Raw genomic sequence first — 20,677 nt, forward strand, 5'->3', positions numbered from 1 at the left:
TTTTCTTTGAGTAAATTAGGTACTCAAGAAACATGTTTATCTTATGGATTTGAATATCTCAAGTTGGAAACTTAGAATTCATTTAGATCACAATCAGCCATTTACATCTCATTTGGAGATGAACTTGAGGTTGTGTATGATGTCAGAGCTCCTAGAGAGAGAAATAAAGGAATCCTGAAAACAAATGTAAATATAGCCTTGCACTGCTTCTTTTACCATAAGGTGACTAAGAAATCCTGCAAAGCCCTTTGAAAGCATTAATTTATCCATTCTTTCTCATGAAGATTGAAAAGGATGGTGCAGTTTGGGTATTGTTGGGTTATAAAGAAATGTAATGGTGGTGATTATGGGTACAGTGTGGGAGACGGAGGTAATCAGGGACTCAGGGTGCAGTCTAAGAAACAAAGGGGATCCACCTCATCCTATTATAGCAGAGTGAATTTTGATTTTGCTGTAAGTGAGGAAAAAAACTGTTCAAATTGCAGGCATCTAGGACTAAAGGATTTATTTAGCCAACAGGCAATTTCTGTTACCTGTCAAGCAAAGTATAAATATAAGTAATTGTTAAGGGAATTACTTTTTTGAGTTCCAAATTACAATGATTTGAAATGCAATGAGTAGTATAGACAAACTTATTTTTCCCTTTTATGAGGAGGAAATTGTGCAGAAATGGGCAGAGTGGAGTTGATAGAGTTACAGTGCACAATGAATTGAATTACCCACATGAAGCAAATAAGTGGCTTCATTTCAGTTTTATTGCTCCTAATATAATTTGTTTTCATTAATGAGAGCCCACTGCTTCTCATATCTGACATATCCACAAATACATGAATCAGGAGTTTGCATTGATATCTCTTGTATTTGCTCAAGACAATGTGAACATACAGAGCAGCCGGCTTGAAGTTTATTTTCTTTCCCAGGTTAAGCCTCATACTTCATATTTAGGATCTATTGCATGTATATTGATAGTTACCCATAAATAGAAAACATATGCATGTGGTCCAGAGAATGTGTTGAAATTCAAGAAAAATTATTGAGCCACCTAAAGTTGCATCAGCCACCCTGTAGTTGCATCAGCTACAAATTTTTAAATTTGTATGTGTGTTCCATGGAAATTTGGAGGAAATCACAAGTGATGGTGAAAAAAAGATAAAATAGATTTCATAATGAAGATTTTAATGTGCCTTAAAGGAGTACATTCAGGAAAATTAAGTTCATAAAGGTCAGTTTTCAACTTAAATATGTTTATTAACTTCATTGATTTTTAATTCATGACAAGATTTTTTTTTTTATTGAATTAAAGAAGCATTGAGTCTAAACCAGAGGCACTGAGGATTTTTTAATGGAATCACTTTTTGAAAGTAAGGCCTTTTTTTTTCCTCGCAGTTCTGCAGAGCTCATCTGCCAAATCGTGTATTTTCTGGCAAGATGGCAGAGGCTCTCTGCTACGGTGCAAAATCAAAGCCTCTCTGAGATAAGCGTCCACCGGATGGCATCCTGGCTTTGATCTTATCCTTGGTGTCTGCTTTGTCGAGTCCCTCTTGCCCACCACTGTCTTCCTGAGATGAGCCTTACACATCTCAGTCCAAGGGTGAAACAGCATGTGAAGGTGTCCTGAAAAGATCAACCGTGCTCCATTCTGCTTTGCCTTTGAATGAACTGCTAAGATAACCTCCATCTAAGTGAGGAAGACGGCCTTTGTATGTTCTCGAAAAATTCTGACCCTCTGGAAATCCTTGTTCAATACTTTAAATGGGTAAGCCACTTCCCAAGAATAAGCAAACACTGTGGCAATCTTTCAGGTCACCTTGGTGCCATCTAGCAAAGTGCTCTAGTGCATTATTCTAGTGCAATGATTCTCCAGTCTGTCTGTGCATCAGAATCACCTGGTGGGCTTGTTAAATACAGATGGCCAGGCCCTAGCCCCGAATTTCTGATTAAGATTTGGGACTGGGCCCAGAATTTTCATTTCTAATAAATTCCTAGATGATCCTTACTCTGCTGGTCCAGAGACAACTCTTTGAGAGCTGCTGCATCAGTGGATTGAAAAGGCTGCTTAGTGCTCCTACAATAAATAACTAGGGCACTATTATGAACACATTTGTGATCTAGTGGTTTCTAACAGTCTTTTTGTAATAAAACTAGCAGGGCTGTAAATGTACCAAAATAAACAAGAAATTGAGAAAACTGCATCTATTCAGAAAAGGAAGGCATTATCAATCTGGCCATGTGAGTTATAGCATCAGTCCTGAGGCACCGTGAGAAGTGTGGACTATGATCTGTATGTTCATTTTAGTTTGTCATTTCATCCCTAGAAGCCAGCACAGTGACTGGCACTTAGTAGGCGTTCAAATATTTACTGAATAAGTAAGTGAAATGCTTACAATAAGCACTGACATTAGCTATACTGTTTTTCAAGCATAGATTTGGTTTTTGTTTTAGTGAACTAATGATACAGGCACACTATATAGCAAATCATCCCAAACTTGATGCCTTATACAACAAATATTTACTCCAAGATCCACGTTTCTGCTGGGCAGCTGGGATTTAGCTGATCTGCACTGGGCTCAGCGGGGTGGCTCTGCTCTGCACTCCGTGGTTGCCGGGCTCAGCTGCAGACTGTGGATGGAGTTCAGGTCTCTCCAAGTGTGTTTGTTCTAGGGGTGAGGCCAAAGTGGCAGCAACGACCTGGGGCATGTTCTCATATGATGCATCCCCTGCGTGCAAGAGGCGGCCAGGCTATGCAAGTACCTGGAAAACCTCTGCCTGCATCATCTCCATTCACATTCCATTGGCCAAAGCAAGTCACATAGTCAAGCTGGAAGTCAGTGGGCAGGTTAAGATACTTCACTGAAACAGGTGTGGGGTGAGTGAATATTTGCCCAACAACATTCGAGTCTATCACCGTTTTGAATACTGACTGGAAATACTGGCTTACCTCAAAGATGAATCATTGGGACCTAGAAACTTGGAGCTTGGAAATGTGGTGATGTGTTTAATTGTATTATGCTCTTGGAAGAGGAGGCTGCTACTCAGACTGCCCCATGACGCACTTGAAATGGTGCCTTGTCTTCTCGGTGCTCCTGCTGTGCGTCCCAGCCATAGCCATGTTTCTTGTTTTCCTTCTCACTCAGGTCTTGGTTGTTTGCTAATTATTTCTTATTGCTGCTATCCCAGACAATGCCTTAACTCAAAGGAATGGTCTTAATTCTGGCAATTTTTGACATGGGATAAGATGGTGAGGGAAGCGGTTTTTTAAGAGACTTTTTCAAATTCGACCAAGCAGACATCCAGGAAGTAGGTGGCACTTCTCCCACCTTGGCCTGCCTCAAAGAGGGCTTCTGGCCCTGACTCCTAAGGCATCGATCTCGTCACCTCTATTTGCCGCTTGGAGGAAGAGCTCTTCTCTCCTCCCTCTCTGTGTCTTGCCGAAGATGCAAGAATGCCCTGGGCTATGCTGTGCTTGGACCTGGAGGCCAATTCACGGGCTTATCGGATTTTCTTTTGCTATTTCTGGCTGCCCACCCTTGTCTTTCTAGGGTGGATTAAATCAGCATCCCTAAATTTTAGTCCTGCAGTACATTCTAGAAATACACCATATCCCCTTCCATTCTTTATAACTGGAGTGGTTTTAGTGGAGTCAGCTTTTGCATTTTCTGTAACTGTTTCCACTGGCCTACAGTTGAGTATAATTTACATGGCAGGATTAAATGAATCAGCATTAGCTCTGTTTTCTACCATCTAAAGAAGAAGCCCCTGCATTTGAATGACCCTGTTTCTATCTATTCTTTTCTATTTCATTGTTGCTTTCAAGTGAAAGCCTAAGAATCCCTTTGGGTGACATGATGCAAAAAACCCCCAGTGAGGGTTGGAAGCCCTGTACCACTAGCCTGTTTCATATTCAGTTCTACGGCCGAGCCAGACTTGGTCCTTCAAAATGCTTGTCATCGGTCATAAGAGAGAGCAGATAAAGCTTTCCTTTCTTCCAGAACACAACCATCATCTCTGTTGATTACAAAATGGAAGCACTAAATTGTAGAGGCTCATTTATGTCACTTTAAAAGGAAGCAGATTTAACTTAATTCACTGGACTCCGGGAAGTGCGTGGTTTGAAAGGGCAAGGAGCTCTAGGGGCATTTCAGAGCAGAAGTCACTTCCCTTTTAATCTGATAATACTTGATATATGAATTAAGGCATTTCAGATAACAACATGGTTAGGTTCAGATGATCACCAGGGGCAGACAGAAACAACAGACTCTTCTATATCCCATGCTCTAAAAATCTTAAGAGCTGTGGAAAACATTGCGGAAGCCATGGCTGTATAATCAGAAAACGTGACCAAGATAGAAGTTGGCGCCTCCTCTAGGAGGTAAAGTGATTATTTGGATAATTTCTGGGGCAACATTAGTAATAAAAAGTAAGATTTTATGAGTATTCAGAGAGCATCAAGGAATTTTTAGAGAAAAAAATATATAACCTACTGATAATGATCCAGAGCAAGGACAAGAATGAAAGAAAGAGAACGAGAAGAAGGGAAGAGGAAAAGTGGGAGGAGAGAGGAGGTGTGTTATGGTCCAATGCCCAAGGGTAGAGGTGATGGAGAGAGAGAATCCAAGGGTGGGATCTGACAAACCCCCACCTGGCTAAGAATAAAATCCTCTCCCTAGGTGGACACCAGCCACTTAGTTGAATCAATGGTTGTTTTATTTACTTGACAGTCAACTTGACCGTTTGTGCTGATATAACCACGTGTGTCTGTGCACCTGCCCCTGGGGCAGTTAGTTGTGTGTATGTTTTGAACTGTGTGTAACAAGCAGGCAGTTGCACAATGGCAGTACTAAAATGCAGAGAAAACTGCTATTAGGAGATTAGCATTTAACTTAATTTTAGAGTAAATCTTTTTGTTGGGTTAAAATAAACATTTTCCACTAAAACATATTAATCTTTAAGTATCAATTTGGAAAGCTCAAAATTAACTCAATTCATACTTTAATTTTGTGGTTTTTAAAAGCTGGGAACAGCAATTTCTTTTTCTTGTGCTGGACGTTTCCTGTTTGTCAAGTTTGTAAATAATTCACACTACCCAGACACTTATTGGTAGTCATCTTGCAAAAAAATTTTCTTTCAAGAAAGAGAGAGAGAGAGAGTTGGTTGAGAATATGCATTGTATTTATGTATTTAACACTGTATTTCTCAAGCTACCCAAATATTTGCTTTATTTCTCTCCATTTGTACAAATACAGGGTGATAATATCTAAAAGATCCTGATGCCCAGTGTTTAGGGAAGCCCTTCCATCAGTGTGCTACACTGGCCATTTCATTTCTCTGAAGATCAGTGTTTGGAAAAGAATAAAAATCTTAAATAGGGTTCTTCCCTCCTCCTTTTCCTCCCAGGGAAAGGGAAAATAAACTACAGGATATAATTCTCTCCTAGAAATAAGAAAACCTCTTTGCTAATAAAAATCATGCTTAGGCTGCTGAACTCAATATACTTTTGTTCTTCCTACGATGCCTAGCTTGCAAGTAGACCAAAAAGTTCCTTTTATTTTCACTTTAAAAATGACTATCCACCATATTTTGCAGCATCTGCCTAATTCCAATGACTTCTCATATTTGTTTTATAAATTGGTTCCAGAGAAAATAAACACACACTCACACCTTTATTTAGTAAGTAGGGAAGAAATAATCACATGAAACTAGATGGAAAAATGGGTTAGTGGACATGGCTTTTAAGCAGTATTGAAGAATTAAAATATTTATATGAAATAATCCATGAAATGTTTTCAAAAGTAGTGTCCCATGCTTACCCAGTAAGCAGGAACGGAAATCTACATCAGCGTAGGGTATTCAAGATGTTCAACGACAGGCTGAGTGGAGGCAGTGATTGACTTGTTTCCTTCAGAAATGCTACACCTATATTTCAATGCCCATTGGGAAGTTTTGCTGCTCTTCAGAACATCTTCTTCCTTGTTTTGGGAATGGGTTCTGAAAAGATTATTGAGGGCAATGAGTGAATTATGTATCATAAACATAAAATGCCATAGCTTGCAAGTCCCTGCAATTGCATTACGTCACTCATCCTAAAATATTAACCTGCTTACTCTTTTGCACTTGGGACTTTAGAATCCTGACAGTATATCTACAGATTATTGCAATTTGTGCATCAATGTTGAAGACAAATGTGGATGTGTGAGTGCACACAGGCTGGCAGACACGCATGCACAAATTCACACTCAAAGTCTGACACATTCTTTAAAAGGAGTTGTGTTCAATGTGCAAGGTGAAAGAAAGTAGCCAAATTCTTTTTAAGTTAGTTAAAGGGCCTCAATCTAGATTATACCCCGAGAAGCTTCGAAGGGCGTGTGCCGAGGCGCGCGTGCAGAGGTGTGGGTGTCGAGGGGCGCGTGCCAAGGCGCGCGTGTCGACGTTCTTTCACTAGGATCCCGTTGCCCTCCACACTTGCCTCTAAGGGGCTCTTGTTCTTCTTGACTCCCCCCACCCTCATTTCTCTTGTTTAATTTTCAGATTTGATTCTCTCAACTCAAATTATGTACCTCAGCTCTTCCCCCATTTGTTTATGTTTTATATTTTTTTCATTTTATAAATAATTTTAAGTGGAAATTGATTATCATATTGTCTGGATAATTTAACTAGGATTAGTAACTTTGACCAAATTGTAATTTGAATACCTTCAAGCTCACTTGAGAATATAATTTTAGAAGTGAGGGACACATGTGCCTTTTATCCCACATTCAATCTGTTATTGTTGGTATAGGTACATCTATAAAGTACTGTGTATGATATATATAAACTATTTCCATATAAATACTATATTCTGAATAAAATACATTAGTACAAGAAATATATACATATAATCCTTCTAACCGTTTGTGTAAATATATACGTGCATATTTCATATATATGTCATATGTATTACATAAGTAAGACCCTCACGGCGTCTATATTTAGAGAAATGTCAGGGTCTGGGTGCAGACTCAGCAGCAGGAGCATTCCTTTCAAGCCGTGTTCTGAAGGGCAGCTTCCTCCCATCAAAGGCACAGCTGGGGTGGGGGAGGGGGATGAGAGCAAGGTTTCCTATTTATCTAAATGTGATGACTTTTAAAGTTTAGTTTTATGGCTCTTGTAATTGTTGCTTCTGCCTTCAAAGTCAAGCGAGGCGGGCGCGGCTCTCGGCACCCCAGCCGTGTGGGCGGGACGGCTGCCTCTGCAGTACAGGCCTTTTGCTGCGCGGGGAGCCTCCCAGCTTTTCAGAGTCTGGCTTTACTTGTTTTTATAGTTGCTGTAAAGGAAACATGTTTTTAACTACTTTAATGATTGTACTTTTCTTCATAGTGGAGGAGAACCACAGAGGATTAAACAGAGGATGGGTGCGGTATAAATTTTAATTAAAACCAGACTACCCACCGGGCTGAGAGCTTGGGAAGGATGTGGAAGGGATTGGCGGGTGTCCTCTCCCGGGAGACTCTTTCACCGGCATCCAGTTTCTCTCTCCAGGTTAAGGACGCAGAGGGAGGAGGCAATTTCAGGACCCGGCAGGGTCTCTCTCTGGGATTTCTGGCCTTGGGCAGTGGTGCCAGGAGATCACCGTGGGGCCAGACCCAACAAAAGCTGGCGGGCCCGCAGTATGGCCTGCGGAGAGGCCACGACCTCGCCTATTTTTCTGAAAACCTAAATGATAATGGTCATAGAAACCTCGGCAGAGCAGGGGGCCCCGCTGAGTCCTGGAAGAAGGTGAAGATGAAGCTGCCCACCTTGACCTGGTATGGAAGGAGCAGCAAAGTTGCAGCAGCCCCTCTGCACCTGTCCCCTCCCTCTGGAGTTTGGGGTCCCTAGTCCCGGCTAGCGCTCAGAATGGGTCAGATCATCCCAGCTGGAGGGCTGCAAAAGGGAAGGGGCCGCGCAAGGAGGATGGGAGATGAGACGAGGAGGAAGAGCGCCCAGATCCTCCAGAAAGACGAGGCGCGGGTTCCAGCAGGAGAGGCAGGATCCCAGAGGCAAGGAGGGAGGCATCCGCCCCAGGAAAGGGAAGAGAAAACCCGAACAGCCTGTGGTGTGGAGTCAGAACCGAGCACGAGGCACAGTTTGTGTCTTTCCACACAGGGGCGCTGGAGCACGTTTTAATGCAGCAAGAGAAGCCAACGCGCACGCTGTGCAGCGCACCCGGTTTGGTGTCCCTTCTCCCCGCTCCCGTACTCTCCGCGGGGGTTTGGGGGAGGAGGCGGAGCAAGCTTTGGAAAAGTTGCCGGCGTCCCAATGTCTCACCCCCTGCCTGCATTTATCGAAAATGAAAATGGAGTTCTCGATGCACACAAATCAGGGGGTGTGTGGCGAGGAGCGTTTAGTCGAGTTGCTCTGAAGGTTCCCACCAGGCCTTCGGTCGCTCGCCTCCCGTGACCGTTTCCTTCTCCTCTTTCTGAGACTGGGTGAAGGAAAATGGATCTGTTTTCGGAGAAAAGCTTGGTTTGAGAAGGAAGGAGGCTCCTCAGAAACCCAAGTCCCCTGAGCCCCTGCCTTACAAGCCGGCCTCGCTTCCAGCCCCGCTGTTCGGTCTCCCTCACCCCCATCGCACCACACGCCCCGGGGGTCTTGGCTGTTGTTGGTGCAAGTTAGGCAAGAAAAGCTGGAAGGAAAACACGAGGGGGAGCGCCTCGGAGGGAGCCAAGGCTGCAGCTGCGAGCGAGGCGAGCCTGTGGACGCGGAGTGCAGCCGGGCGCCGAGGATGGGCGCCTCGGGGTGCTGCCCCTTCCTTTAGTCCCTCCAACTCCCCCTCCTCATTGTCCGCCTCTTCTCCTGCGCTCTCTGCGCACCCTGGGGGTGCGACCTCCGGCAGGGCCCAGAGCGCCCAGGGCCCCCAGTGCGCACCCACCCCCCTCCCAACCAGCACCCACGACCTGCGTGGCGCCCGCCCCCTCCTCGCCGCCAGCCCCCTGCCACCCAGGCGCCATTATGTACCCTGGGTGGAGGGGGCCGCGTGGGGAGGGGAAGGAGGAGCCGCGCAGGGGACCGGGGAAGCGGGGGGAGCGAGGAGATTCGCTCTGGATGTTCGCCGGTCTCTAGGTGGTGCCAAATCCTGGGGCCTAGGCATTTTCCCTCCCTTTATGTTTTTTTGTTTTTTTCCTTGTGTCAATGTCTTCGATTAGGCCGTACGCGGCCGTGGCAAGGAGTTGAAAAAAACAGGAAAGAGAAGAGAGAGAAAACACACCCCCAGACCCCCGGCCTCGCGAGCCGCCGGGGGAGGGGGCGGAGGAGGCTGAGCCAGGCAGTCGCCCAGCGGCGACTAGAGAGTGGCGCGCGGAGGAGCGGCCACCGCTGCCGGCTTTCCTTCCTCCTCCTCCTCCTTCTTGCCCCCTTGTCCCCCCTGGAGGGGGTGGGGAGCGGGAACCCGAGAGAGAGAAAGCAAAATATAAAAACGCCCCAAAGACAGCCAGCGAGAGCGCGCGGGGACCGATGGCTTCGCTGTACCAGAGGTTCACGGGCAAGATCAACACCTCGCGGTCCTTCCCGGCGCCCCCGGAGGCGAGCCACCTCCTGGGCGGCCAGGGGCCCGAGGAGGACGGCGCGGGGCCCAAGCCCCTCGGAGCCCAGGCGGCGGCGGCGCCCCGGGAGCGCGGCGGCCGTGGCGGCGGCGCTGGTGGCCGGCCCCGGTTCCAGTACCAGGCGCGGAGCGACTGTGACGACGAGGACGTAAGAGCATCTTGGTGGGTGGGGGGCGGCGCGGGGCTGGGGCCGAGTGCGCGGGAGACGCGTCCGCCCCGCGTCTCCAAAGGTCCTGGTCGCCCTCTTCCCTCCTCTCCCCTCCCCCACCACTCCCGGGAGCGCCCACAAATACACTCCTTCGCGCGGATCTCGGTCACCGCGGTTCTGGAGCGGGTCTCTCCGCAGCGGCGGCGGCCAGGAGTTGGTGGCTTGAGAAAGCAGCGTTTGTGGTGCTGCGCTGCTGGCATGTGGAACTGGCTGGGGGTTTCAGGGATGTGTGGATGTCTGCTGTTAACTGCATGGTGCTGTGGATCCTAAGGAGAGAATTCGGTTTGTCTGTGCCTACAAGTTGATTTTTCTTTTCTTTTTTCTGCTTTAAGACTCTGGGAAGATACTGTCCCAGGCTCTTTTTGTCCCCCTCCCACCTGTCACTGGAATCCATCCGTCGTGCCCTGCTCACCTCCCCCACGCGGTCCCTTCACTCACACACCTCCACTTCTTACTTCTCCAAGACACCTTTCCCCACAGTGCTGGTAGTGCTGGTAGTGGTGGGTTTCTTTTACAGAAAAATAAATAAACAGAAGCGCTAGCATCCGAGGCCCAACTTCCTGTCCCAGGGCCCAGCATCATTTTTGCTGGTGGGAGTCAGGCCCTGCCTGTCTCCCATGCCCTAACCTTGGACTAGCAACTCTACCTTAGACTGTGTGAGCTGAAAACTTCTCTGCGAGCCCGTTTCCTACTCTTCTCGGGGCTGGAAGCCTGGGTTTCAAAGGTTGGATTTGCATATCACCTTAGTAACCGATGACTCAGGCAGGGCATCAGCCGGCTGCAAAGATGGATGAGTTCAACCACTTCTATTGATCCCTTCTAGCGACTCAGAGGGCCAGGGAGGACCAGGAAGCTGCCGTTTTTCTTTGAGACCTTCTCTCCCCAGGGAAAAGAGAAAAATCCCAGACAAGCTCCCAGAGAGGCAGGCAGGGCTGGCTTGGCTGGTACAGCACTTGGAGATATTCAGGGTGTGCTGGGTTGTAGAATCCATTGTATGTACCTTTGAGGAGTTTCCCACCTTGGGGCACCAGGGCACTGGTCCTCACACAAGCCTCTCAGATGCCTACCCTGACATACCCTGGACGGTACATGTCCCTGCACTGAGCCGGAGGTTGTGGTCATTAAAGTCCTGCCTTGGGTCACACCGCTTCACCATTTGGTGTTTCCTTTATAGTACAAGAAAAGTGCGGGGGGTGGGGGAAGTTGAGTGCTTTCAGAGGGACAATTCTGAAAAAGTCACTAGGGTTTTGTTGCTGTTACTGGTCATTTTTGTTTTATGAATGGAGGATGTGGAGACTATAAAGATGACGAAAGTTTGTGGGAGATGTGTTTGTGGGTGTACACACACACATCACATACTCTGTATCGGATTGTGTGTGTGATTTTCTTTTGTGTCATTTCCAGATTCCCCTGGTTAGATAGAGAGATATCCGAGAGACATCCCTCGGTTCATTGGGCCGGGTCCTGAGGGAAATGCGTGATTTCTTCACTCATCTGGTTCAAGGAACTAGAAGTCTTTGGGGAGAGGTTTCATTGGGGTTGGTGAAGAATTCTGGGGGATTAAACTACCAATAATCTTGGGGAAAAGAATTGAGCTGCAATGCAGACAGAAATGATGCACTTTTTGCCTTAAATCTGACTTAACACTGTCGAATGGTGTTATTTGGAGAACAATGTGCAATTTCTTCTCAACAGGCGCTAGGTGTCGCTAGGAGAAAGGAAAGGCAAGAGCTTCTGAGTTGTTTCAGATGGTCTCCACCCATCTTTTTTATTTTATTATTTTTTCTTCATCTTAGCTTGTAGCATATATTTCCTTCTTTTCAGTTTGACATCTGTCTAGAACTGTTTCTCAGAAAAGCAAAAGAGTTGTACTGAGGAACAAATTGAAGATTTAACATTTGCAAATTGTTTCTGCTGTTATGGCTCTGAACAACATATCTAACTTAGATTCATTAAGTCCTGGCATCATTGTTTTTTCCTTGAAAATACATAAGTGTGCATGTGTGGGTAGGTGTAGGTATAAATATAGTGTATGTGTATATAGTGTCCTTATGAGGTATGTAGAAACATATATATGTTTAAAATGTGTGCTTAAACCAATGACACAGAGGTAAATGTAGCATCAATTTCTTGAAAACTTTTATTCTTTTCTCAGAAAAGTTATTCAAGATTGGGAAAGCTATGTCTAAAAATTTGCTAAAAGACACGTGTACGTATTAAACAACTCACTTTTTCTCCCAGGACAATGGCTGCCATTTGCTTAAGAAGTACTAGTCAAAGAAAGATAGTAGATATAAAAACTGCGTTTCTGATACCAGATCTTGTCAAGATTAAAGAGTCTTGAGTAACCATTTTGCTACCCAAATTTAAACCTGAAGATATGCAACTAATTAGGAACACGTTGCATGTTATTCTGTACCATTTAAAACATTTATGTAAGCTGTTCGGGAGCGCAGTAGCCGAGGTGGGAGCTGTCTGAGGTTCTGAAGCGTTCTCTGCATTAGTGCACAGGAAATCTCCAGCACTTCTTTCTGTCCGCACAGTCCCAACACTAAGACTGCTGGCTTTACTGCTCTTCTGTGGCTTGTCAGTCAGGGAAAGCTGTTCCATGATACAGAAACAGCTTTCCACCTTGGTCACCGAGATGATGGTAAGTGGCATACCTTTAAAGTCCGTCGGGCTTTGTGCCTCTTATCCTTCCATCCAGAAAAGGGGAAATAAAATGTAGTTCTTCACCTCTGCATATGTGTACGCACACATGCCTAAATATGCTTGACAATGGGAAGTTCCCCCCAAAACAAAATTTAAGGTAGTTACCAGGTCTGGCAGAGATAAATCTAATGCGGAGGTTGCATGGCAGTTAACTAGTAATGCATTGCCTATCCAGGCAAACTAAACGTGTAGGGGAACTCCCCTCTGTGTAGCACCACAGAAAAGCCTGTTTGGGGTGGGTTAGTTCTAAGATGGGAAGTTTAACTTTGAAATAGAAATAAATCCAGAGTGCTTTTTCTATTGGAGTTTTCTCATCAATCTTACGTTTATTTAAATATAAAGTAAATTACTTGGGTAACCCCTCTGAGGAATCAATGGCTATTTTGAATTAAAATTCATTTTGTAGGTTTAAAAATAGGTTGACTCTTAAAGAAAATGTTGCTGGAAGTGACTTTTAATGGAATTTAGTAACTTCCAATAGGAATTAACTGTGACTAATTTTAAAATGCTGAACTTGGTCACGCCCTTGCTTGAGTGTTTCTTTTTGATTTCCTAAAGGACTTTGGAGGCCTTGGATACTGTCAGGGCAGTAGTCGTGTTGAGGTCACACCAGCATGTCCCTGTAGTCTTCATTTTTGGTGACACATGACTTCCTAACAATACAAATACAATGACAATAGGATTTTAAAAGAGAAAATTGGCCAAAACAGGGATTGAGCAACAAATCACTGCTCATGATGTCTATCAGCCTGATAGGGCAATTCCATCCTCCTCTATGTCTTCAGCAACCAGCCCATCTTCTTTCTCACCATCTTGATTTTTCCTTGGTATGACGTCAACATCCTGGTTATTTCTCCCTGGGATTTATCAACCTTATTTTTTCAGTAGCTTGACTCTACAAACATGTTTATATTCCCTGTCACTCTCTTCTGATCCAATTTTAAATGTTTTTGTGCATGTGTGTGTGTGGAAGATCAGCCCTGAGCTAACATCCATGCCAATCCTCCTCTTTTTGCTGAGGAAGACTGGCCCTGAGCTAACATCTGTTGCCAATCCTCCTCCTTTTTTCCCCTTTTTTCTCCCCAAAGCCCCACTAGATAGTTGTATGTCATAGTTGCACATCCTTCTAGTTGCTGTATGTGGGATGCCTCCTCAGCATGGCCGCACAAGTGGTACGTCGGTGTGCGTCCGGGATCCGAACCCAGGCCGCCAGTAGCGGAGCACACGCACCCAACTACCAAGCCACAGGGCCGGCCCCAAAGTGTTTTTTTTTTTTTTTTAATATTTGATTTCACATTATTTTCCAAATATATGAGCAAAAAGGCTAAAACTTTCAACTACCTACTTGATCCCATTGTTCTCATGACTAATTTGACATTGCTTAATGTACTCACCTACAGGTGGCTGTGGGATCCCACAAGGTCGTTTGGAGCTTTAACTGAGAGGACGTGTAGAGTTGCAAAATCACTTACTCCTTATAACGGTAATACCTACAAAGTTGGTGCTATTATGTTTCCAACGAATATATATTACTGCTTTTACTAATAATATTACCCCTTAGGGCCGGCCCAGTGGCGCAAGCCGTTAAGTGCACGCACTCCGCTGTGGCAGCCCGGGGTTTGCTAGTTTGGATCCCGGGCGGGCACCGAGGCACTGCTTGGCAAGCCATGCTGTGGTGGCGTCCCATATAAAGTAGAGGAAGATGGGCATGGATGTTAGCCCAGGGCCAGTCTTCCTCAGCAAAAAAAGAGGAGGATTGGCAGATGTTAGCTCAGGGCTGATCTTCTCACACACACAAAAAATAATAAATAAATAAATAAATAAATAAATAAATAATAATAATATTACCCCTTAATCTCTCCTTCTCCACCAGTTCTTTCTTCTCTGCCTGCAAACAGAAACGAAGATCCTCTTCATTGGGCCCTACCACCAGCTCCGGCTACTGTCCTGTTCTTCCTTCCTCTTTTGCTGTCCAACTTCTCAATCAAGGTCCACAACTGATTACACTTACTTGTTATCAACAGTCCTCTTTTTCTCAGCTAGCGTGGTGGCAGACTTACGTTCTTACTGTCTTCACTACAGAAACTGCACACACAGTGTCCTCAGTGTCATCTTAATTACTTGGTATCGTGGCCTGTCTGATTCCTCCTTGGTGTTTTGCTCTTGATGACCACTGCCCTGCTGTTCAAACTTTTGCACCATGTGTCTTCCATGATGCTATGTCAATTCACATCCTGTCTCTCTCTCTCTGAACTTGACCCTTGAGCTCTTTGGTAAATCATTTCCTTCTCTTGCCCTTCATATAGGAGGACAGGGGAACCTGCACTCCAAGGTCGTGGTCTCCACTCTTCTATTCCCTCCCTTTCATGCTTTCCTCTTTAGAGAAATTAGATATTAGATAAATTACAATTAATATAAAAGGGGCTGAGTATATTCTGTGGCTTCTGTATTAGAAGATGACTAAAGTAGCTTCATTATTCAGATATATATCTTCTAGCATTTCTTCTGAAGATAATTTGCTTTTCTGTTTTACAGAATTGGAGAATTGGAAGGACCTTGGCAATCACTATCTTGATCTCTCTTCCAAGCTTTTGTTCCAAGCTTTTGTTCCACATGTCAAGCAGCTAGACACTAGATTATTTCTGTGGTGGTGACAAGATATCCACATGGAATATATCCCTCACGTTGTCATTCTCCCTCTTTACGTCTGCTTATTCTAAATAACTTTCTGCCTAATCTCTTCATTTCTGCTACTAGTTTACCATTCTTTCCATCTCCTAGCATGGCATACAAGATATGTGAGCATGTGCAAATTACATTTTCTCAATATCTTGATTCTTTCTTGTAACATTAAGTATTTCACCAGATAAGCTTTGAGGTCCCCTTATATCAATGCACTCTCCTGGATACAATAGTTATCCTCCTGAAAATTTTAGTTTTTTACTTCAGAACATATTTTAAACCCATGGGAAGTGTTTGCTACATAAATCAGTCTCTCTGTAAATGTTTTGGTAAAGTGAGTAATTACTTAACTTTAAAAAATGTAATTCTATATCTATAAAGAATTGGCTGAAGTTATATCTCTAACAAAATTATACAAAGTATTGCTTACTGTTTCAGCACAGAGAATGTAGTCATAATTAGGAAATTGTCTATGTTATGATGAAGTAAGGCTAGTGACATCAACAAGGAGTCAATGCCAGCTGAATGATGGGTGAAGTCAAATACAGCATCAAGAATACCTTGTCTCTGCCTTGCACCTTGTAGTTTTTAAAGCACCGCTACATGTATTTCATTTCACCTTCACAGTTGCCTTGGCTGGGGGAAAACCAGAACAAAGCGCTAATCTGTTGGCTTGAAAAATTAATAAGGGTAAGCCTGATTCTTTTCGCTTGGATGAGTCAATTGTCAACTGTGAATTATAGCCAACAAATTTCAGTGTGTTAACAAGCCTTTGCTCTCTATAGCCATCCAAAAAAGTATTTGTGTGCTTAAAGCCAAATTTGCTTGTGAAAAATGAACATTATGCCCTTCCAGTGGATTTGAGTTCTGTGTAGTGGTCAGACAATTTGAGATGAGCATGGAAGTCTACTTTGTATGGCATGCCTTTTTTATAGCTGCCAGTGCCACTTTTAAATAATTTACTTGTATATGTTACCTGTAGATTTAAGGAGGTCTGAAGCTTTAGAATAACATAATATTAATTTATATTTTTGACAATAATCAACTCATTTTCCCACATGATATTAATATTCTAGTATCATCATGTAGACAAGAATTCCTTAGATGGTGGCTCTGGACATTTTTTCTTCATGAAATAGAGCTTTTTTCTTTCATACCCAAAGCTTTTTCTCCTTTAGAGTCAGAATGATTAATGAGTTTAATTTTTGGAAGCTACTGGCAGGAGATGCTGAGTAAGATGTACATGCTGATTGTATATGACCCTGTTCCTTTTAATTACTCTGATGATAACAATGCATTTACCAAGTGCATGCAGAGTGCTTCTCCACAATATATAATATTGATCTCTTTCATAGAGCATTGCCTATAAAAATAATATGTACAGTAATCCCTTTAAAATTAAATTCTGCCTAATAAATTGAGTGTTAAGGGCATTGAGTGCCCATGTGCCATGTCATGATTTGGTTCCATTTTCAGCACATTGGTTTGATTTAAAAAACAATATAACCACATGTGAAAAAAAAACCAAACCACGTGTAAAACCACATGTTAAAAAAAAACTCAGCCTTTCTGGTTAACAACTTTTGGAACATTTGTCTTTACAATGATCTAGCATTGTGAAATTATCTGAAATAGAATATTTTAAAATTTGATAACATGTAATGTTACAAATGAGAACACAAGTAATTATGTGAATAATATTTGACGAATCACTCGTGTTCTCTGGACCTCAGACAAACTCAGCCTTCCCTTCGCTTCTGCGTTCTTCTCAGTATACTCTGGGGTGGAGGAATCAACTTAATTGTATCACTGAATTTAAAAAGCATGAACATTATGAAATCTAACAGTTTAAATATTTTTTGGTTCTAAATGGATGTGCTAGTTGCCAAAGAGAAAAGCAAACAACTTTGCCACCGCAGGGTAAGGTTTGCCCTGACCCGGTTTCCCCGATAGTTTTACTTGTTTTCCTCCATTTATTTCTTTCTGTGTTTTCCAGCAGCATCCAGATCCAGTTGAAGCACAGGAGATGTTTAGTTTTGCCCCATGATTGAGAAATATATGTAGCTAATTTTACAGGAAGACCAGAAACCAGTAAGGCCCGTAAGGTCCAGGTGGTACAATTCCAGGTGGTGAATACTGCTTCCCAGAGTGGGCACATCTTAGGTGACAGTAGAACATGCAGCAGGCGTAGGGGGACGGATGCTGCAGATGAGCACAGGGCAGGGATGCAGGAAAGAGGGAGACTCCTCTAGCTACAAATGGAGTGGTTCTCAGCTCCCAAAACAGTCTTTACCTTTAAAAAAGACAAACAAACTTGCTTTCAGTCATCACTGCATATGTAGATAAACAGCATGAAGGCATTTAGAATGCAATAAACTTATCCTAGCACTGTGCCCAATGGAAATGGAAAAAATACACACGCACATTTATTTAGTTCAAAAGGAACTTAGGGATTTTCCAGGGTGTCACAGTCATTGTAAAAATCAATTTTTTAGCTTTCTATAGTGCTCAGATTTCATTTGACATCAGCTTTTACCTTAGATAAGTTTGGGTCAGTTTTAACATGCTTATGTTTAAAAAAAAAGGTGGAATAGGGGATAGAGATATCTTCCCAAATTTGGAATTGAGAAGACCCATCCTTCCTTTCTATCTCTTGTTCTTTACTCTTTGGGAAGATTTATTTTAAAGACAGAACTACCGGAATTAGTACAGCAGTTCTCATATAGCAATGGGCTCTTTGTTATATTACCCATGATATATTTATATAATTGTACATATCCATTATGTTTTGTATATTATACACATAATATGTTTTAAGGTGGCATCAGCCAGAAGGGAGGAGGAATGGTATAAGGCAGCATTGAAAGAACTAGGAATAAAGGAAGTTGTACAAGGGGAGGAGGGAGGAAGAAGTGAAAATTAAAGGTGGAGAAACGTAAGAGAGAATCGCTGGCCTCCAATCTCCCTGATCGTTTTCTCCAAAACACTTAATTTTCTAAACTGTATTCTAACCCTTCATACGCCTCATGAAAAATACCATCCAATAATTTTTTTAAAGATTAAAAACAAATAAAAGTGAGAAACGTCGATAAAAGTCTTGAGAGGTGAGGTTATCTCATCTCTTTGTGAAGACAAGTTACCGGATGTTTGCAACCTCAAAAGGTAGCGCAGCCCTGGTGTGGTGTGAACAGCTCTAATCAGTAGACACATTTCTTGTTCTGTGCTCCTCTGTCGCTTCTGCCCACGGGTCCTCGATATCTCCAGAGCTGCTGAGGAAAGACAGAGCTGCCCTCACGTTTCTGAAGCAGACGAAGTCTTGTGGTTCCATGTCCTCTCTTCTCCTTTTTTTCATGCTGCCTCAAGGATTAGTTTCCTCACCGCCTACCTTCCCAAGTCTTCTCAGGAATATTCATGGAGGGAATTGATATCATTTTCTAGGACACTTGGCTGCGTTATAGAATACCTACCTATTTTCCCAAGTGAGCTTTTGGGTCTTCTCCATCATGTTCATTCCATCTTTTCCAATTTGCAAATGCATGTTCTCCATTGCCAGGTGTGAGGGAAATGTGCTGCAGGTGTAAGGCTGAATCCCAGTGAATCCATCTGTTAGCAGCTCCACAAACCTAGCGCACACTGCCAGCTACACTAATCCTTCAGGAGGAATACAGGCCCAGCTCAAACTTGTGTAAGGATCGTGGTTAGGTGGAGGGATGGACAGGAGACGCCAGCGGGTGCAGGTGGAGGAATGGAGCAGGGAAGTCAAGTTTGGTTCAGATTTTTCAAACTGGAACTCAAGCTAAGTGTTTGAAGAGGGCTGACTTCTCGTGTGGGGAGGTGTAGGCGTTGTTGGCGCGACTCTGCAAATATGTCCAGGTCTTGTGGACACCCGGTAGGATGGTGCGCCTCTGCCCCCTTAGAGATCGGTGTGGCTGTGTGGTTTACTTGGGCTGCTGGAATGGAGTGGAAGTGAGTGCAGCCCTTCTAAGTGGAAGCTTTAAGACACAGTGCATGATGTGCTGTGCTCTCTCTTTCCTTTGGCCGTGGAAACCAGCAGTATTTCAGGTGGCGGCTGTTCAATGAGCACGATGTAAACTTTGGTTTGTAAGTCACTGAGGTTATGTCACTACAGCATAACCTAGCCTGAGCCGATGGATCCAGTGGGATAAATGTTAATGTGGATGAGTTGCCATTCATTATTTCTGGGCCTCGATTGCATCATCATCTATGGGCAAAATCGGCACTCTCTGAACTTCTACAGGAAGTTTCACTCTATCTTGCTGCATCTCACTTAAAACTTTCTAGTTCTCAAAGACACTGAAACGAAAATTCCCCTGGGAAGGGCAACAGACATTGGAGGGCATGAGTCTTACCAATTCCATCAATTCCTTTCTTTGGGAAGCACGTTTGTTGAGTGACTAGAAAAAAACAAGAAGAGACCAATTTCCTGAAAGTCAAGTGCCTGTGTTCGTGGTGTGTGGTGGGGGTCGGGGGTGGAGGGACTGGGAAGTGGGAGAAGGAGCAGATAGATAGGTTACTAGGTAGCAATGGTGAAAGCAAACGTTGCAGCCTTCAGAATGTTGCCAAGGGGTAGCCTTGAGAACGAGACTCCTTGGACTTTGACCGGAAACTCTTCGAGTCAGAGAGGCTGCGAAGGTTCCTGGTGAGGAGAAAAATCTCAGTCCCTGAGTCTGTGTCCTTGGTGTATGCTCTGCTCTTCCGTTTAGTGGACTCAGGGCAAGGTTATTTACAATGTAGAAACTGAAGGATACATGTCTTGATCTAAATAATAGAAATGTCAGCAGAAACATCTAGCGTTAGCACAATAGTCTTTCTCCCTCAATTGGCCTCCTGTATATGCCCTTTTTACTCTCCATTTTGTATATGGAAGGGTGTCGTGGATTTCTCTTCCTTCTTTACAGATTTTTAGTCCCTCTGAATGGATAGGGAATTCAGCCTCTAAATGACTGGTTATCTTTTGGAGGGAGAGGGGAATGCCATAAAGACGGGGTTATTGTTTCTATAGAAACGAGCTGGCTGTGATGAGCAGGGGCATCTGGTTTCCTTGTTGGGCGCTGGCCTTATGGAATACTCAGTCGTTGATAGGCTTCCTCACTGCTGTCCTGAGGCTCCGATGAGATCATATCAATCAGGGAGGCTTTTGTTTCCGCAGGTACAGGGAGAGCACCTGAGCAGAATCCTAATGTTCCCACACTTGCCTCCCTGTGATCTTTCTAATCCTGCTGCCTCTGCTCCAACAGGTCTTTTATTTCATCACAACTATAGGAAAAGCACAGTCCTGGTCTTGAGCCTTTCATTGCTCCTGGGGTGCATCCCAGTGTCTCTGAAGCAGGAGAGGACCTTGAATGGTCATTTCTGGTCCTAGTATCTACCACTCTCTCTTATAAATACCTCAGAATCGTTTCCCTCCTTCAACAGACACCCAGGAAAGTTTTCTCACAATTGTCCAAGATATGCTTCCTTTGGCCTCATGCCAATCCATCATGCTGCAAGTCCATTT

The 20,677-nt window shown here is 43.9% G+C and overlaps 1 protein-coding gene across 1 annotated transcript in view; it reads left to right on the forward strand.

Moving 5' to 3' along the window:
• The first annotated feature begins 9,274 nt into the window (after positions 1-9,274).
• DPP6 (dipeptidyl peptidase like 6) overlaps positions 9,275-20,677 on the forward strand; it is a 746,707-nt gene continuing 735,304 nt past the window's right edge. Inside the window, exon 1 of the mRNA XM_004430585.3 lies at positions 9,275-9,705. Coding sequence (XP_004430642.1) covers positions 9,469-9,705 — 237 coding nt within the window. The 5' untranslated portion in view covers positions 9,275-9,468. The remainder of the gene's footprint in view (positions 9,706-20,677) is intronic.

This window comes from Ceratotherium simum, chromosome 1, assembly GCF_057802395.1.
Source record: "Ceratotherium simum simum isolate JZ-2026a chromosome 1, ASM5780239v1, whole genome shotgun sequence".
NCBI lineage: Eukaryota > Metazoa > Chordata > Mammalia > Perissodactyla > Rhinocerotidae > Ceratotherium > Ceratotherium simum.